General features: G+C 37.8%; 1 protein-coding gene across 2 annotated transcripts in view; it reads left to right on the top strand.

The window, feature by feature from the left end:
- Positions 1-19,591, top strand: part of CHRM3 (cholinergic receptor muscarinic 3) — a 290,659-nt gene that overhangs the window by 148,971 nt on the left and 122,097 nt on the right. For both annotated transcript variants that reach the window (XM_074864823.1, XM_074864824.1), the window contains one exon: positions 11,725-11,827. In XM_074864823.1, coding sequence (XP_074720924.1) covers positions 11,730-11,827 — 98 coding nt within the window. In that variant the 5' untranslated portion in view covers positions 11,725-11,729. The remainder of the gene's footprint in view (positions 1-11,724; positions 11,828-19,591) is intronic.

Genomic DNA, 19,591 nt, shown 5'->3' on the forward strand with positions numbered 1-19,591 from the left:
TTCAGACCATTTTCAGATGGCTGTGAAGGTGATATTTGGTGTCTTGGAAGATCTTCAGATCTTGACTGTATCACTTCTTTATAAGAAGGAAAAGGTCAGATTCTTATTCAGACTCTTGACATAGGTTTGGGTGGAGTCCAACTTGCCAAAAGTTTTCTGTCTGTATGTTGGATGCTTAATCTAAATTAGCCTTTGGGCTTTTTCCTATGATCACAGAGAGAGGCTGTTGCAAGGAATGATTCACAGACTAGAATAAGTAGTTAAGTTACATGGTATCAACAGCCCTCTTCAGGGCATTTCCTACATCTCTGGGAAACTGAGCCATAGGGATATTGCTGAAGAAACAGATGCAGTTGTTTTTAGAATTGATTTAGTTGTTATTTTTATAACAGTGGAGTGGTATTATTCCTCCTGAAGTCAGTTAATTCAGAAGTTACCCATATTGGCCCATTTTCTGCAAGAAAAAAAAATACACAATAAGTTCTGTTGGGTATTCTGCATTGGCACTGCAAGACTGATGTATGAGCTCGGCCTTGGGGGTTTTAACTCCAGCTTTGACATTATTCCTCTTACTGCATTTAGAAAAATAGCTGAGCTTTCTGTCTCATTTTCTGTAATGTCAGCAAGATACAAAATTTCTGTAATTTCATTGTTATCTTGTAATAAATCAGGACCTTACTTGACTCATGAACTCCATGAAGATGATCACAGATTTTTTGTCTGCAAAGTCTTTATTAAGTAATTTAAAATCTTATCCCAGTGAGAGCCCTTGGTTGGGCTGATTGTATGCTAATGTTGTGTTGCCTTCCAGAAGCAGCAAATGTCATAAGGCAATGTTGCTAAAGATCTTAATTGTCTCAATACATCTTGGTGTGCTTTAATGCCTCTAAATTAATTATGCAATTTAATACTGTTATTAAATCTTGAATTGCATTACTTCAGCAGAAACATAAAGCTAATGTGATTGTGTTCCATAGGAATGGAAGCACCTGTGTTTTAAGCATTATCCCCCAACATTGCAATTATTCAGTAAAATGTCTAGTTCAGAAAGTTCACCAAACATTTTGTTCATATGCTCCTGGGGCCCAGTGAAGACCTTACATGTAATTTACGACTTACAATAAAAGGTCAAAAGCCACAATTACAGGATGTCTCAGAAAGAGAATATAAGAAATAAAGTCCATTGCTAGTAGCTTAAGCGCCTGTAAGCAGAAACTAGGTAAATAAAACATATTTGTAGGGAATACACTGTACCCCATATTCCAGGGAAAGGCAATAATTAAAAAAATGAAAACCAATAGTCCCTGCCACTTTAACCTGGGGACTTTTCTTCTTATCTTCAGATTTGGTTATTGACTTAAAGATTTTTTTTTTTTTTTTTTTTTTTTTAACAGAACCTAGCTAGGTACCTGAAAATTTTGGTATTACTTGCAGCATTGGTTCACATCACTTTGAGATTGGTCTGGTCTGGTTAATCTTTCCTTGAAGAGGAAGATGGGCTTTCAGTATGCTTTCATCTCTGCCTGTAAACAAAAACAAAACAGATATGAGTTCTCTCCCCCTTTTCTGAGGCATCTTATTTTTCTTAAATATTTAAAAATCGAAGTCACCTCTTCTCATGCCATCTATCAGAAAACACCATCGTTTTCTTTGCTTCCCAAAGCATCACTATGAAAACCATATATACAGGAAAAAATCATTATGCTTTAGGGCACATCACTTCTACTGTGAATGTATAGAAACAGTACTACTGCTGCTTGAGTTAAATTGAAATAGGGAAAGAAATGTGTATAGGCAAAAAACATGGTTATCCCAGCTAGAAAATGCAACTAGGGTTGCTATCAGTTCTCAAGGGAAATGTGTACTTTTACATTTTGTCTAGATGACAGCACTTCCATTACTATAATGACCTGTAAAATCACAGAATAGCAAAGCAGCACTGCAACGCAGGAGTGATTACAGTGAATCAGCCAGAAGTACCTGTTCTTATGATATTGCATGTGGAAGTCAGAGCCTAAATACAGTGCACAGAGCTTCTGGTCCGCACCAGTTCTCTGTCCTGGTAGGATATAGGTAATTCTGTTCCTTTCATAGGTGCATCTCATTAGAGCTTAATCTCATATATCCCCAACTGAGTTTATATACTTCCAGAGTTATTTACAGTATTTTTCTCATATTAACTTATCTGAGTAAACGCATAACAACAACAAATGTTGATTACTACTGCCCTCAGTAGTAATCAGTTGCAAGCTTTTTCCAGTACTCAGCATTAAATAAATCCTGTGCAAAGCCAAACCTGTTTTATCTGGGCAAAAGAGTTAAATGGTGAGAGAAAAGCCATTGGTTTATTTCTCCTGGGCTGTCCGTAAAGTATTGACATTGGGATGACATAGTATACTTTGTAATTTTGGGAATCTGATTTGTTGATTAAATTGTGAATTTAGTGACAGAATGTGGCATGACACAAGGGTTTCATGTCAGGGTTGTTATCTTCCCACATATCATTCCTTTCCTTTTTTTCTTCTGCGTTCCTTCTTCCCAGCAACCAAAAGCTGTTTAGCTTTTTAGTTTGTAAACATTCAAACAAAATTCAAGATATTGATAGGGAAGGAAATGGCTGAGCTACTTTTTCCAATACTGAAGTTCTGTATACTGATTGAATACAAAATTAATAACAGATCTTTAAATTCAGCTATACAGAAAGCCACACTGCAAGTGATCTACAAAGGTTAACAGATTTTCAGAGATGAGGGAACGTGTGTTACAGTCCCAAAGCTTACTTATAATGTTCCTCCATAGGGGGTCAGGAGGATGTCCCTGCAGTGCGCGCTTCTCTCAGTTTTTGCTCCTCAGCCCTGATGCCTTTGTGGCTGTTCACAATAACACAGAAAAGCAGCAAGCAGTAAGTTGCATTTTTAGCAATGAGAAATTTTAGTTAACAGTCAAAATCAGCAGCTTTTCCTACACTGCTTTGTGTTATGTTAGATGTTGCTGTAGTCTGTAAATGGTGCATAACTGTATGTATTCAGTCCTGGGGCTTAAGTACATTTAGGCTTTCACATAAAGAAGTGCAGATCTCCCTGTTATGCACCAAGACCCAAAATGGGCAACCTGTTTTTTGAGTGCTGGCATCAAAGAGAGCAGCAGCTGCCAGACCATGCAAAACTGCCTTTGCTGGGTAGCAGAAGCATCCTGATAAAGTCTGGGGTTGTGACCGTCACCAATTCATTGGATATGTCATATTGTATGGAACTGTAGCCTGTGGGAGTTAGTTTTGAGCCTAGTCCACTCGAAGAGCAACCCTTCAGGGCACCGCTTCATGGACCAGAGCATCTGACCTGCTGATGAGTCTTCCATGGTGGCACAGGGGGATGGGGACAGGGACTGTGGTCAGTCCATGGCAGCTCCTCTCTGCCGCTCCGTCCTCCTCATGTTGCTTCCTGCTCCAGCATGGGGCCTTCAGGGGCTGCCGTCCTTCAGGATGAGCTTGCTCCAGCCTGGGCTCTCTGTGGGCCACAGGTCCCTCAGGACATGTCCACCTGCTCATGCTTGGGCTGCCTGGAAGCGCTTTGTTCTTTTCTAAACACCCTTTCCCTGAAGCGCTCACCCATGGCTGTGGGGCTCCACTGTGCCCTGCAGTGGGGCTGCTGGAACTGGCTATGCCCAGCACAGGCAGCCCTGGCCTCTCCTCACAGAGCCTGCCCCACAGCCCCCGTCACTGGCCCCTGGGCACAGACACCTAAAACAGAGGTAAATCCAAGGCCTGTTAGCTGATTTATTTCATCGTTTAAAGTGACGTTTGCACTGGAGATTGCATCAATGCTGCCATGTTTCCTGGTGTCCCCAGGGAGAGCAGGAGTGTCTCCCTCCCCTTCCCAGAGAGGGACGACATTTACACTGCTCCCTCCGGTGCCTGGGAATAGCCCCAGCTGCAGGACCTGGTGCTGACGCCTCCATTGCAGTGTCCCAGGGTCCTGCCCCCGGGCCCAGGGAGCCACCTGCTCCACAAGGAGATGAAATTCAGCCTGAACCTGGGCTGGTGCCCACGGGCCAGGCTGGGCCACTGGCAGGGCTGGCAGGTTTAGTGCTGGTGGGTTTATGGGTGGGGTGGCTCTGGCCTCAGGTCATGCCTTCGCCCCTTGGCGGTTTTAAAAGGATCAGTTCCTTTCCGAGCTGTAAGGATTTAAAATGACTCTTTAAAAGAAGAAATGAAAAAAGTTATAGATAGTGAAACTTCTTGGATAAAGAGGTTTAATTCCAGTAGATGCAATTATAGCTGTTGTGTCTGTAATTCTTGGGTGTGGAAGAAGTTGAACATTTAATATTTCACCACCTTTTTTCTTTGCCCAAAGACATAGATTTATATGTTTGAATATAAAAGCTGCATTGCAGTCACTGTCTGGATTCATTTACATAGTTAATGTTTGCATATACATACTGTTAACTTTCTTTTGGTTAGAAGAGTGGATTTTGGTAGGTGAGTGTGGGAGATTATTGCACCTCTTGCCAACAGTTTCTCTCTTCTCTGTACTCATAAACATCTTCATTAACCCCATTTCTTATCAGAAGTTTCATTAAGACAATTGTTGGGTAATTTTGGGTATACTTAATACAAAATGGAGTTTAGAAAGAAATTGACAAGTGCTGAGATTTTCCTCTATTGCCTAGCAGGCATAGTTAGGAAAAACCAAATTATGGGACATTTCCTAGCTCGGTACCCCAGTGAACGGGTAGCACATTTCCATTAACAGACTTACCATCTCTTTTCAGGAAAGTCCATCTGCTTCCAACTGATAAAGCAGCATATTACTCACAGCGCATCTAACTGCCTCATAGGGTAATTCAAAACTTTACTTATGCTTTCCCACTCTCTCAGATTTAACACACCAGACATGTGTCTTGTGTACATAAGTCACACCCAAATATTTCCTGAAATATTGAAATTTTTAATGTTTTGTGAGATTTTTTTAATATTTGTTTTCCTGTTTGATCAGTGACACTGAAAACCACAAGAGGGTGAAACATCTTTCTCAATTGCAGTGATGGGTGGAGAAAAGGCTGCCAGTGAGGGGGTCATGAATCTCTTAAAACTTTTGAGTAACTGTTAATAGTGAAACTCTGTATGGAAGAAATGGAGCAGTATGTTTACTTAGGACATCTTTTTCAGATAAGGTTGTCTTCCATGAGAAGGGGTATGTGTTTTTTTCCATGCATAGATATATGTAGTGGAGCCTAAATGGCTGGATGGATCAGAACATTTATAGACTAAACAGTGGATGAAAGGGATTTGTGAAAACAGTTATTACAGATACTGATTCATGATCATGAGAAGTGAACTCTCAGGATGGGATTCATCAAACCAGATTTAGATGTGCTGTGTAATGGATGGAGGACATGATGTACTCCTAAGGCTTACTTCATCTCATCCTAGGGCCAACAACTAAAATACATCATCTCTGTTGTGAATAGTTCTTTGATGTGGCAGCTTTTCCTGTGTTGATTGCACAGAGTCTGTACAGCTCAGGGGTAGATACCTACAACTGTAAAGATATCTACAGTTAAGTGTAGATAAATTATTAATGCTAAATTATTAATGCTGATAATGGTATACCAAATAGTGAGCTTCCGTTCTGGTCTTTTTTAGCCATGAATATCTTGTAGTGTCATGTATAATTTTACATGACATTTAACAAACTTTGGTTTAACAAAAATAATCTTTGTTTTCTTAAAAACAGAGGTGCTGGAAGTCAGCATCAGTAAGCACCCAAAGGAATCAAAATATAAGAGAGATTCTAATCACTTCTCAAATTTTAAAAAGCTTTTGTGATTATATATCAGATATACAGAAAATCTAAGTAATAAAGAGCAGTTAAACTGAAGTACTCTCCTAGTAGTTGTTTTTTCCTGATGTTTTCCTTTTCCTAACTGCTTGTGCTACTGATTATATTCAGACACTGTAGTGCACTTATGAGATGCTTTGTATGTGAACTGAACTGAGCTGAACACTTTTATGCTGAGCAGATCTGAGTATTTCCAAAATAGCCACTCAACCTTGCCAATAAAATGCTGAAGTCACTATTCTAGAGTGAAACAAATGTGATATGTCTAGACTGAGCAATTTTTGAGCTATGAGACTACCAAATTAAAATCATACCTGAAATGTCAAGATTTTGTTTTACCATACTCCTCAGAACTTCAAAACAAAATGAAGCCTTCTGACATAGTTATTCAGCAGCTGAAACAGATTTGGCTGAGTCAGTACTATGAATTGACATGTCTTTATTGAGAACATTGTCTAAATTCTGGATGCTAATCATTAATTTTAATCTCAGCTAAACTGGATGAAAGAGACATAAAATTATTGTTTTCAGTCATCCTCCAAAGATAAAAGTTGAGCAAGTTGAACGAATTGTTGTGTGACATTAGATTTGTCCTTTAATTTTGGCCATATGGAGTTTGTGCTACAACCTCAGAAATGCAGAAGATGATTTAGTTCAGTGGGGGCTTAGTTGACATTTGCACAATATAGGAAGAATTTATCTTTATAACTAGTGTTTAGAACGGACACAGGACATCAATTTATCTTTCAAGTCAAAGTTGGTAGAATGACCCTGTGCCTCCTTCTTCCATCTAATTTATAGGATATTCTAGAACTAGTCTTCCTGAACGTAGCCTTTTGAAACAGTTCAACGTGAAATAGATTATGTATATTGGGCTAGGGTTAGAGAGAAGATGATCCTCTGGTTTTGGATTTCACATGAGGGGACCACTGGTAGCCAGTGACTGCAGTGAGATCTCCAAGCACATCAAGCGATTCATCATTTTACAGACTAATTCCATAACAAACATGGAGCTAAAATTAATGCTGTGCTTCTTTTAAGTCCATTTGACAGGTTTAGTCTCCACATTTCAAGAAGTGAGTTCAGGCCAAAGACATTGGCAATACAAATTTTTGAATAAATAATGAAAAATTCTGAAAATATCTCTCTAGTGTGTTGCCAGAAAATTGTAAACAGTTTTGTTTCACTTTTATCTCTAAAAAAAATTTGTTTTATTTTTTTAATCCAGTTTTTTGACTCTCTCCCATATATTCCTCTGAATTCATGACCCATGTTTATTTATTGATAGTGCTAATTTTTGAGATATCTAATTAGAAAGCTGTACATTTCTGTAGTACCTCAGCTTTTCAAAATTCTTACCTACTTCTCATCTGTACTGGCTGGGAGTTGAGTCAGCAGCTTGTGCTTGGAAACTGGCTTGTTTTCTTTTGTCAACAGTACAAGAGAAGTCTCTTTTTATAAATTGACTCTTTCCTTAAGGTAAAAAACAAACTCTAAGAATGGGAAAATAAATAGACAACAACAAACCTGTTCCCAGCAAGAAAATCTGTCTTGAACTAGGTGTATCGTGTTTTCCTCTCATATCAGTGCAGAGGTGCTTTTTAAGTGTATAAACATTGCGGTTGCAATCTCTTACCATCCAGCTTTGATCTTGTCTTGGTCTAGAATGATTCTAACCTCTTTCTAATGAGATCCAGTGAAAGAAGTGCAAGGCAGAGTTTCCTCTTTCAGCTTGCAGAGTTTTTTATACCTGAAGCTCAAGAATCAAAAGATTTGCTGCCCTTTAAAGTCCACTGGAAATAGAAGCTGCAGGGCTGATACTGTAATATGCCTTTTTTCTGATTTTGTAAAGTCATCAGGATTATATCCATAAAACTATTAAAGTGCCTTTTATCTGTGTAGGTACACCTGTAGGCATTTTTGAGGATGATAAACATGATGTGTAATAGTGCTGATTTATTTTTTTAGTAGATTATTTAGCCAAGAAAATACAAATATGTAAATAAGTCTCTGCAATTTTTGAGACTTTTTTTCCTCACAGAAAGACAAAAATTGCTCAAAGTTCATTAAAAAAAAAGAAACAAAACCAAAAACAAACCATGAGATCACCTTTATCTGTTGATAAGCACTCAGGTGAAATACCCACTTTATTATGTATGAAGTTTTACCAGTCTGTGAAATTTATTTCTGATAGTGAGAAACCTACGTCGTGATACACCTCTATATAAACACAGGAATTCAATTTCTCAGTGCAGAGTCAATGTGTGAAGAATCATCTTATCAAGTAAACAAAGCAGAAATTACTGTATCCAGAGTTGCTTTCCACAGAAGTAGTTCTCTTATTTAAAGTCCTTTCTGACACTCCAGTCTCAAGTGAGTTTTTATCAAAAATAAATAAAAAGCTAAAGGCGGCACTGAGGTGCACTTCTTGCTTTAAATAGGGATTATTACGTATATAGGAAAGGAATCATACAAGTCATAAAATGTGATCTTCAGTTATGTACCTGGAACACAGAGCACCCAGCTGTCCAGGCAGCAGCATCTTTTAAGGTATCATAATCTCAGATGTATTTGTAATCCCACAAATCTCACTCCTCTCCTCTCTGTAGCATGCCCGTGTGTGCAGAGCCTAACACAAGTTCCTTAGTTGTGCTGCCTCGCAAACCATGTCTAATCTGAAATCCTGCAATGACTGATCTCACAGTTTAATAGCACAGATCAAGTGCCCATGCCTAGAAGCACCCCACAAATGAAATTTTCTAGCAGTTGGGGTTGGAGGTGGCTGATGTTGGCTTAAATAAGACCAGGACTCATGCTGGTAACTGGGGTGGGGTTTTTGGAAGGTCTTGCTTTTGGACAAGTGTCCCAGAAAGAATAAAGGACTAATGACTGTATCAGCAGAGAAGAATGGTTCAAACCATTGTTTCCCAGGTATAAAATACAAATCAACCAGGTTTCCATCTTCCCTGATTTTATCCCAGGTATTTAAGGGGTTAGCAACTGTGGTTTGTGATGTCTATTACAGGACCACCCTCACATTAACTATAAGCATCTACCTCCAGATGCTTTTTGTCAAATAACAGCCTTGTTCCTTTTCTAATAGAATCAAATTGAACCAAGGTGGAAAGATGTGTGGGGATAAAACTTTGACGTCATTACTTCAAATGGACCTTGATGTTCTGCACAAGCTGAATTGTCAACTGGTTTTGATTGCTTTTCATAAAGAGTAGAGTTTATTAGCTTTGTAGCTGAATATACAAACAGCACAAGCTTATCTGAGGAGTCTTAGTTTACTGTAAATTAGGGCAATGAATTCCAAAACTCTGAGTCACAACCTGTGTTATTAGGGGAGTAAAACTGGATTCTTGATAGCAATGGCATGAAATTAAAGTATAGTAGAAAATTACTGGGAAGAAATTTCTTTATTGAAAATAGCTTAATAATGAATTAGTTTATTGCTAGCTAAAAACATAATAACTTGATAAGAGGGAAATTATTAACCATTATTAAAATTCCAATTTTAATTGCCAGAAACTAATTCCTCAGCTAAAAGGAGGCTCAACTAACTAAAAAGACGCTTCCCTTTTCAATTGTTTTGCAGTCTTAAAACTGCAGTGACTTAAAACTGGCTTTGGTCATGAAGCAGATTTTTAAAAATTATTTTTCCACATTGATAGTGTGAATGAGACATGCTTTTCATCCTTTATACTTTCAGTATAAAAATAACTGAACAATTAACTTTTGAAGTGTTTTAAGTGTTTTTAAGTGTAATTCTCACTGTTGTTTCATGGGTGACAGTATGTCAGTTTCACCAAGGACCTTTAAGGACCTCTTTTAAACAATAATTGGTACATGCTGTGCAAATTGTAGTTTTAATAGATGAGTGAATTAGTAAGGTGTGGATTCACTGATGCATCACTGGAGTGAAGTACTGAAACCAGAGCTGCTGTTTTGAAAAGTCTGGAACCATCCTTTCTGAGCTAAAAGGTGGAGTTCTCCCACCAAAGACTCCATAGTGTCCTTACGGAGCTTCTGTGTCACTTTACAGAGTGGAAGCCCTTTCCAGGTGGGAGGCAGTTAAATGATGCACGTGAGCTGCCTGACTGCTCCTTGCCTCTTTCTGAGGCAATTTTGCTTCCTTTGCTTTGGTGACCTTCAGTGCAGACGCATTTCCTTGTGCTGCACTTCCTGTGCGTTGTCTGTCTGGGAGCAGTGGCAGAAACAGAGCATCTGAGTAGCGGTGTAATGGCTCGGCAAAGAAATGCCTAGGAAAAGAAATGCTTCAGGAAGTGGGTTTGGAGTGATTGTCTCTCATCTAAATGTTGATCTGGGCTGAGAGGGTATCAAAGCTTGCTCTTATGAAAGGGTTTGCCACACTGATGTGCCCAGGCTCCTTCCAGTTAAGAACTGCATGGCACTGTTTGTAAGACAAATAACGCGTATTCCTTCTTTTCTGGCCGTACTTCATCTGATCTGCTTCCTTTCCACTCATTCTCGCAAATACAGCCTCTCTTGTCTTCATTTGGTGTGAGCGTGTGTTCAGATTCATTTCCACTCTAACGCATTGTGCTTCTTGGCTGTGCAGCATTAGTGAAAGGAATGGCTGTCTTCCAGGACAGTGTTTTGCCAGAGGAGGGAGAGACCTTCATGATTAATGGTATATCAGAGCTGTGTTAGAAGTGCTGTGTTGACGTGCAGCAATGTACATGGGTAGTAAACGTGTATTTTCTTCCATTCTGAAAATGAACTGGAATATAGTCTCAGTTTTGTTTGTTAATATTATCAGCCTTGTTGTTCTTGTTTTGGTTTGTGGTTTTTCTCCTGAGAAACTGAGCATCCAGCATAGCCAGTCTGTTCTTTCTGGTCTGCTGCCTCCTTTTTATAACACCTGGGAGTGAAATCCCTTGGCATGCTGGTAAAGGCTGAGACACTGGGTAAACACATGGAGCATCTGTTGATTCAGAATCACTCTTCTGTGTTTAAGTTATTCAAAGGGGTCTTGAAGCATTACGCTGCAGTGGCCTGCAATAAGTGAGATAATAATGGCACAGGGTTCACTCGACACTAATTACATTTAATGAAATGGAACATCGTAGTCAGTGGCTAATCCTCCTCCTATGCTTCTGACTTCAGGAATTTACAACTTTTGCAGAGGAAAGTATGTTGTTTAGGTTTTAATTATTGATATTTTTGCTTCCTCTGTAGTTGTGTGAACTTTTAAAAGCAACAATATATTAAATGCAGCTGAAAATATAAGGTATGGAATACATTAGGGGTTTTATTTTTCTAGTATTACATTTTTTACATGAAAATCAATATTCCAAACCAGCTTTCTAAATTGGTTAGCTTGAGAGACTGCATAATTTGGGGAAGAAAAGGAGAGCCCAGTTTTTAGTTCTGCCCCTGTGTAGAGTTGCTTCTGTGGTCTGGGCAGGCTCAGCATCCCATCTCTGTGCCTGGAGGTGCCAATTTCCAGGCACAAGCCAGCCAGGCTCCCTTGCTGATTCAGCTGCAGACTTATTTGTGCTGTCTTGAAGAAATTGTTATCTTCACTCCAATTTAGTCACTGGGTTTGAAAAATCATCTGAAAATACTGTGATCATACACAGCCCTTTGGGGTTAGATGTGAGCAGCCCAAAGGCTTGTCAGTACTATCTTATTGCCACTGCTCCAGATCTGTGATACGTGCACGCTTGAGTTGTTCTATTTTCAGCTAGGTCTCTAAGATTTAAAAAAGAAAAAGAAAAAAAAAGAAGATAGAAGTGTTAATAGCTTTTGTCTTCTCTTGGTCCAAAGGAGGCCTTTTGGCTTTTATGTCTGTCCTGCCCCATGTGTCTATAATCTATTTTAATAATTTTTCTTCCATCTCCTGTTTTGTTCACAGCCTACATGCTGACACACTACCAGTTTTGTTTCCAAAAGAGGAGTTTGCAGAACTACACAGTGCCTGATCCAACCAGCTGCTTTGATGTTCCTCACTGGACCATGTAGGTAAAATTCAAAGAAACATAGATATTCACATTATATCTTTCCAAGTATTCAACATATCGGGAAACAGCTGATTTTTGGCAACAGTGCTCACTTTGCGGAGTCAGGATCTTTTGGAATTTATGGACTACAAAATCATTTATTAAGGCCCTCCAACTTTGCGATGTGTTTTATCATCGACACACAACTGTAGACCATCATATGCGTTTGGTCTCCTTGACACATCTGTTTTAAGTTCTGTGAGTGATGGGAACACTGTGATACCTGTCATTCCCATAGGTGTACCTGAACTAACTTTAATAGCAGCTGCAGTGGTGCAAATTTCAGTTTAGGCACCAAACCTGGCAGAGAAATTGATTAAATTCTCAAGCAGTTGGCAGACCTGGAACTTCCTGTTATTACAACTGCACAGCTAGCAGAATAAGAATTAGTCAGGGTAAGAGCTAGGCTGAACAGGTTTACATGAATGAACCTCTGTGCTTGTCTTAAGAAGAGTAGAGCAGTGTGATGATACTGGTAATCAGAAGAAAGATGCCTTCAGGTTATTCCTGTTGATCATCTTGAGCTTCTGCACAAACCTTCAAGTTTTCTATAAGTTTCAGAAACAAAAAAAAATGTAGCTGATATTTCACCTCCAGGATTTCCCTGCAGAATAATTCAGTCTTGCTATAGTAGAGGTGAGAATCTAACAAGTTAAATTCAATTTCTTCAAAAGTGTGTTTTCCCTTCTGGTTTTGATAGGCTAGCTGGGTTTAGTTTCAACAAGTCATTTCCCTCTGTGAGAGTGAACCTAGACAAAGAAGTAAATTGTTCTGACTAAACTGCCAGCATTCATTATCACTTGAATGCTTTCTCCCTTGTATGTTATGCTGTTTTATGTCTCAGTTGTGGTGGCATTTAAAATAATTCACATGAATCGGTAGGCTGCAGTGTTTATGTCTGTCTTATAGCTGGTGTTTCTCTTACATTCCTTACACATTTCTGTAAAACTTCCACCTTGGTTTGCATTTGTAATTTTGTGGAAATGAACCGTAAACATGGATACGTAGCTGTGGTTTAGATGGCCTGTAATCACACATGCTGGCACATTCTCCTTACACAGAAAAAAAGCTCTCCTCACTCACATACTTGCTTTAGGGACTGTGGTACTGACAGTTTATTGTGGTTGCTTCTGGAGTGTCTTGAGATTTCAGTCACTCAGTTCTGTCTGGAGAAAGCTTCTAACCAAGTCATCTCAGGAAAGCACTTTTGTAGCACACTGGCTGAATCTTTATGGCTTCAATGCTAAAAACAGTTATCTCAGATGAATCCCAACACAATGTTTACCCCTGCTTTCATATCCTGCAATTAGGACAGTGGTATCTTGCACACTGTTACACAGCTGGCCATATTCAGTTACAGTTGGTTTTGCCTTTCATGTTGTGTTGACTATATTCCAGCTTTACTTAGATGTTTTTTCAGGTATTTTGTGTAAGGTGAAAGGTTGAGGGTTTGGTTTGGTTTTTTTTTTTTTTGTTTGTTTGTTTTTCAGATGACAGATTTTCTATGAATAAAGTACTGAAAACACATACATTTTCTGGTTTAGTAGTCAAATTTAAATTGTCACAATTCATAAGTGGGTTGCTAGCTCTAGATTGAAGAAGAGATTCATGTTCCCTGTTGTAAGTATCCAAAACCTGCCCTAGTTGTAATTGATGAGCAGGAAAGCAATCCCAAAAGACATTTATTATGCTGGAGACAATATCGAGTCTGAGGAGACTACTGTCTTTTCTGTAGGTATCAGTGGCACAACTGTTCCTTGGCAGGAAATTTTTTAATTGGTGCCAAAATTCATCGTACCCCAAAGGAACTGGAAATGAATTGTATTCAGTTTTAGCCTAAAAGGAAAGTAACAAAGAAAATATCTGAATTTAAATAATTAACTTCTGAAAATTTCGTTACAGTCCATATCTCCTTGTACAAATATGTATTATTTGCCACCTAGAGTCTGATGTGACAGTGAGGAAAGAATGAGCAAAAAATAAATGGTTAAAGCACCAAACCATGTAATCTGTCTACAAGAGATATAATAAAAAAGTTTTCAGAAAGACAGAATTTTATTTTTTTTTCTGATACTACATTAACAACAACAAAGCCATTCATGCAAATAAATCTAATGGATTGCTTTAGATTTACACTACACTGTCATGCTGCCTCTTAAGGCATTGTATATATAAAGAAATAATAAAATAATGTGCTTTAATACACACAAATGTGCAGCACATTGAACAGAACTTGTCAGTTCATCTGAACACATTATATGAGCCAAAAGGAGCAGCATCATTTTGCTTAGCAAAAGTACATTAGCTAGGCCTGTTTGGGCTGTCAGAATCTTAAAATCTTTCCTCAGATGCAAGGGTAATGGTCACTATGACCTACGTTTGTCATTTAACACAAGAAACACTTGTGCTTTAATAGCTTTTAGCAAAGTATAGATGTCTGTGAAGGTTCTGGTGCAGGTCAGCTTTCTAATACAAAGTGTAAATTCTAACACAATTGGTGTAACTTTCAAGTGTGAACTAGATAATGTCTGATCTAAGAAGAGACAGAGGAAATGTCCTTTCTTAGAAGGTTTGTACAGCAGTATATATAAAAAAAAAAGTGTTAAAATTCATTCATATTTGTTTTGTATAGTCATAAATGTGCTTAAAATATTTTTTCTGCATTTAAATATCTACCTGAAACTTTGTGGTATTGATAAAGTCTACTAACTCAATCAGAAGTTTAACTCCAGAGCATTAATGTTTGTTTTATAGAGTAGTGACAGAAATACTTGCTCCTATACATTATCCCTTAAAAAATTAATCAAGATCTTAATCCAAAGCTAATGAGAATGTGTGTTTTTATTTATTTATCTATTTTTTAAATTTTTATTTATTTATTCATAGATTTGGTAGTAGGTTAGAGCAGAAGAGTAGCTTTGACAGAAAGAATAACCAATTCAAAGCATATGTAATTTGTGACTATGGCTGTCATGAGTTCATGCTGTAAGCAGTTACACAATCAGCCAAATTTTACAGTGCTTACTTGCCTACTCCCTTTGAAGTGGCTTGGCTTGACATTACTTCAGAAGCATCACAGCTTAGACCATTGTATATCTACGGCTGGCATGTTGAGCTAATGGTTTATCCATGAGGATAGAGTACTATTATGCTTTAAAAAGATGATTAATGGCCAAAAGTCATTTTCTAGAGACAACTTCCCCTTTGTCTCTAGTTATTTAACTGAGTCTATGCAGTAGCTCTTGATGGTGAGGTGAGTACATAGACTGGGTTCAGTTTATTTATTCATAGTTGCTTATTTATTCATAAATAGATTATTTTAATTACATGGAGGAAAAAGGTGTCATAAACTGGTCATTTGTAATTTGCATCCCGCAAGAAAGTGTACTTTCTGTACTAGAATTATTTTTTTTAAGGATTTGTATTTAAATGAAGAACAGAAATATTTATGTATTTAAATTTAAGGATACAAAATTTAATTACTCTCAAATGAAACTCCCTCTAGGGTATAGTATAAATTCTTCTTTCATTACATGAATTAAAAACTCAAGTGGAGTGATTATGGCTGAGTTCCATTCCTTCTGAAAAAACATAACTTTTATCAACAAAGATCTTTCAATACCTCTTTTTGGAAGGAAGACTGTTTTCATAATTACAAATTTCTATTTCCTCTGGCATTTTAAAAAAAATATTGGGTTTTCTTGTCACATACTTCACCAGGTTGATCATGTTTGACTTGTGAGGACTGACTAGTTTGCAGCAGTAGGTGGTATGCAAGATACAGACTTCAGGAAGAGCATGATTTCCATAACCACTTCAAAGGAAATACATTATAAATAAAATACATTTCTCTGGGGGCTTACAAAACCATTCTGTTTATAATTTAAATTACATTAAACTAAATAAAATAGTACAGTAAAATCCTCAAGGGAAAAATACTTCATTTAAGTTTGAACATTACATTACTTCCATTAATTGGAAGTATTTTACTCTCTCTCTAATAGTTTATTTTTCATTGAATATATATAATTAAAAGTATTGTAATTATAACAGAAGTAATTCCTTCCCATTTTGTGTTCCAAGCCCTTCTGTTCAGTACATCACTGTAGTTTTATTTGCCTACCCTCCTTCATTTCTCACTGCTTTATTCCTGGTGACTAACCCTCTGAGAGTCAGTGTACAACAGATTACCACCTCTGTCTCATGCATGTTCAGTTTAACTAAACTCATACTGGAACTGAGACTCTCAACCAGACTGAATTTTTATATCGAAACCATGGAGTGTGAGGCTTTCTTCTGTTGGAATATTTTAGAGTCTGCTTGTTCAAACCATGCAGCTTACTTCTTCCAGGGTGCTTGCAGGGTAACTCTTGAGCAGGGGCTTCAACACAAGCAAGAGAATCCATTAGTCTCCCTACTTTATATATGTAGCTTGGAAGCAGAGAGGAGATGCTGTACGTACATACATATATGCATACATGTGTGTGTATATATTTTGTGTATCTACAGATTTAAGGTCATACGTGTTTAGGCATGTGTGTATGTGTGATTTGCTGGTATACATATGGTTTCCTTTCTTTTCTTGCTATAAATTTATGCCTATTCAGTTTCATATGGGAACCTGATAGGATATTCCACTTTAAGTCATATGGAGATAATATGACTTCCAGGAGAGGGTGACTAGGAAAATATTGGAAAACCTCAGTGAACTATTTAATTGTAAGAATGATTTATTCCGCCTTCCTTATTCACCCCGTGACAAGAGACCGTACAGACTGAGCTAAATCAAGTTATCGTTCTTAACAGCATGGAAGGCAGTAAATCTGTAGTGCTGAGCTCCTCTAATATTGACAGCTTTGCAATATGGGTTTCTGTAGAAATAGTCTAAGCACATATAAGCTTACGGATATAGTCTGTAGAAATAGTCTAGTCACTTATAAGCCTGTTTTAACAGGTTGTATAATAGAAACAGGCCTATCCCATATGCAATACTTATTCTCACTTTAGAGTCAGCTTTAAACCAGCCACTAACTTCAAATTAATCCCCATTTAAAGCCTAAAACAAGCTTTGATATGAAACATATCAATTAATTTCTTTATAGCTAAATATTAACAATATTGAAATATAAAAAAGAAAGAAGCCATGCACAAATGATCCCCTAATTTATAAAATGGTTGCTTTTTTTTCAAAAGGCAATAGTAATTAAAACTAATGCTGTATTGAATAAAAACTTTGTTGACCTGAGAGTTTTATGTTAGACTGAGTAAACCTTGAGGGGGGAAAAAGGTAGTACAAAATATCAAAGCTTAGACATGTTTTCTGTTGACTTAGAACCTGAAAGTTTTATGTAAAAAGCAAGAAGACTTAGTCACAAAAATCTAAAGAAATTACTTCTTCAGTATATTTTCTAAGATTTTCATTAAGTCTTAAATAAGTTTACAGGTTCACTGTATATCCTTAGGAAACATTTCGTTTTCCTTTCTGCTTTATAAGATTCTTTTTTTTTTTTTTTTCCCAGTATTATTTGTCTGCATTTTAAAACTGGCTTTTGTTCCTACTATAAACAATCACCATGTGATTAAATAATAGAGGTAATGAACTCTGTAATGAAATACCAAATTTACTATACTGTGGCAAGTAGGAATTGATCTGAGTTTTTCTGTATTGTTTTTAACTTTCTCCAAATTGGATGGAAAACTGGCTATGAGCCAGGAATGTGCAATTGCAGCCCAGAAAGCCAACCGTATCCTGGGCTGCATCAAGAGAAGTGTGGCCAGCAGATTGAGGGATTCTCCCCCTCTACTCCACTCTGGTGTGACCCCACCTGAAGTACTGCATCCAACTCTGGGACCCTCAACATAAGAAGGACATGGACCTGCTTGAGCGTGTCCAGAGGAGGCCACAAAGATGATGAGGGGGCTGAAGCACCTCCCTTATGAGGACAGGCTGAGAGAGTTGGGGTTGTTCAGCCTGGAGAAGAGAAGGCTCCAGGAGGATCTTATAGCAGCCTTCCAGTACTTAAAGGGGGATTATAAGAAAGATGGGGACACACTTTTTAGTAGGGCCTGTAGCAATACAACAAGGGGTAATGGTTTTAAACTAAAAGAGGGTACATGCAAACTAGATACAAGGAAGAGAATTTTTAACGTGAGGGTGGTGAAACACTAGAACAGGTTGCCCGGAGATGTGGTAGATGCTCTATCCCTGGAAGTGTTCAGGGTCAGGTTGGACGGGGCTTTGAGCAACCTGATCTAGTTGAAGATGTCCCTGCTCATTACAGAGGGGTTGGACTAGATGACCTGTAAAGGTCCCTTCCAACCCAAACTATTCTATGATTTTATGAAATTCATTCAAAAATAGTTTTCATTATGCAATTAATTTACACCATGATTAATTATTTTTTTCTTTCTTCTCTCTTATCTCTTTCTACCAACTTTATAGTTAATAGAGAATAATTTTATTATTTTAATAAATGTATAGGCATATATCACCACATAGTTTGCTTTGCTCTCTGGATGGGATGGTTTGTTGTAGGCTGAATAAAAAGCTAGTTCCTCATTAAGAATCTGAAAGTGTTGTGCAACTTTGTTGTGCAAGTCCATCTTTCTGTAGGTAAATGTATGCTTGTATCACCAACTAAAACTCAGCGTGCTAAGATAGTTCAGGTCCTACTCTCAGGGCTGACTGCTTGATCATAACAAAGAAACAAAAGCCCTTGGAGAAATTCAGATTGGTACCAAACACTGGAGAGATGGGTTGGGAAGGCAGTAGTCCCTCTGTCCCCTTCCCCAGCTCTCACTGCATCTGAGTCTCTCGTGTTGCCTGCTCCTCTCCAGACCCACAGTACACGAGGTGATGGTCACATTCTCCCTATAACGCCTCATGTGCAAGGACTTTAAGGAGGAACCTTTACTCATTATCCTAGTGATATAATCTTAGGATTTTGCTGAAATGTCTATATGTAGTTGTAGAGGTCTATATGTAGAGGTGCATAGCTAAATCTGTGAGGTACCTGGAGTTTTCTTTAATGAACTGAAAGACTTTAAAATGAGTCTTTGTTCTGAATTTGCAAATTTGTCCATTTGACTAGTTGTGCACTTTATCATGCGCTCTGTCTTCATACACACACAGCTGCCACCCAGGCATGCTCTGAATGACAGCAAGGCACTAGATTCATGTGTTTTATTCAGAAGAGGAATCAGAGAACAAAGTTGCAAGTCCACCAAAACTGTTGTTTCAATGTAATTTATAAGTAAAATCAGCTTTCAAATGGACAGTTAATGTGTAAAGGAAAATCTTTTCATTCCAAAATGTCCAAAAGTTTCATTAAAAATATTTTCAACCTTCTGTACATATGATAACACCTTTCCTGGTCTGTTGTTCTAGTTACATTGCTCTGAACAACAATCTCATCTCACATTTGTGAGATGAGAACTGTGTTGAGCAAGTGAAAATGAAAGATTGCCCTAACTTGGTCTTGAAGCATGCACTGATACAGTGTGCATGAGAAAAGAGTTAGAATCACATTCACTGCAACTTGTAGTTACTTTGTTGGCAAGTTCATAAAACTTATCACTTAGAGTGATTAATAGAAAAGAAGAAATTAATAGTGTGCCTCTATTTTTTGTGGAAGATATTCCATCCCTTATGTTAGTTTATATTAACAGGTTGACTATGCTGGCAGACTGACACTAAGGAATGGAGCTTATGAATGGTTGTGT

This window comes from Strix uralensis, chromosome 3, assembly GCF_047716275.1.
Source record: "Strix uralensis isolate ZFMK-TIS-50842 chromosome 3, bStrUra1, whole genome shotgun sequence".
Taxonomy (NCBI): domain Eukaryota; kingdom Metazoa; phylum Chordata; class Aves; order Strigiformes; family Strigidae; genus Strix; species Strix uralensis.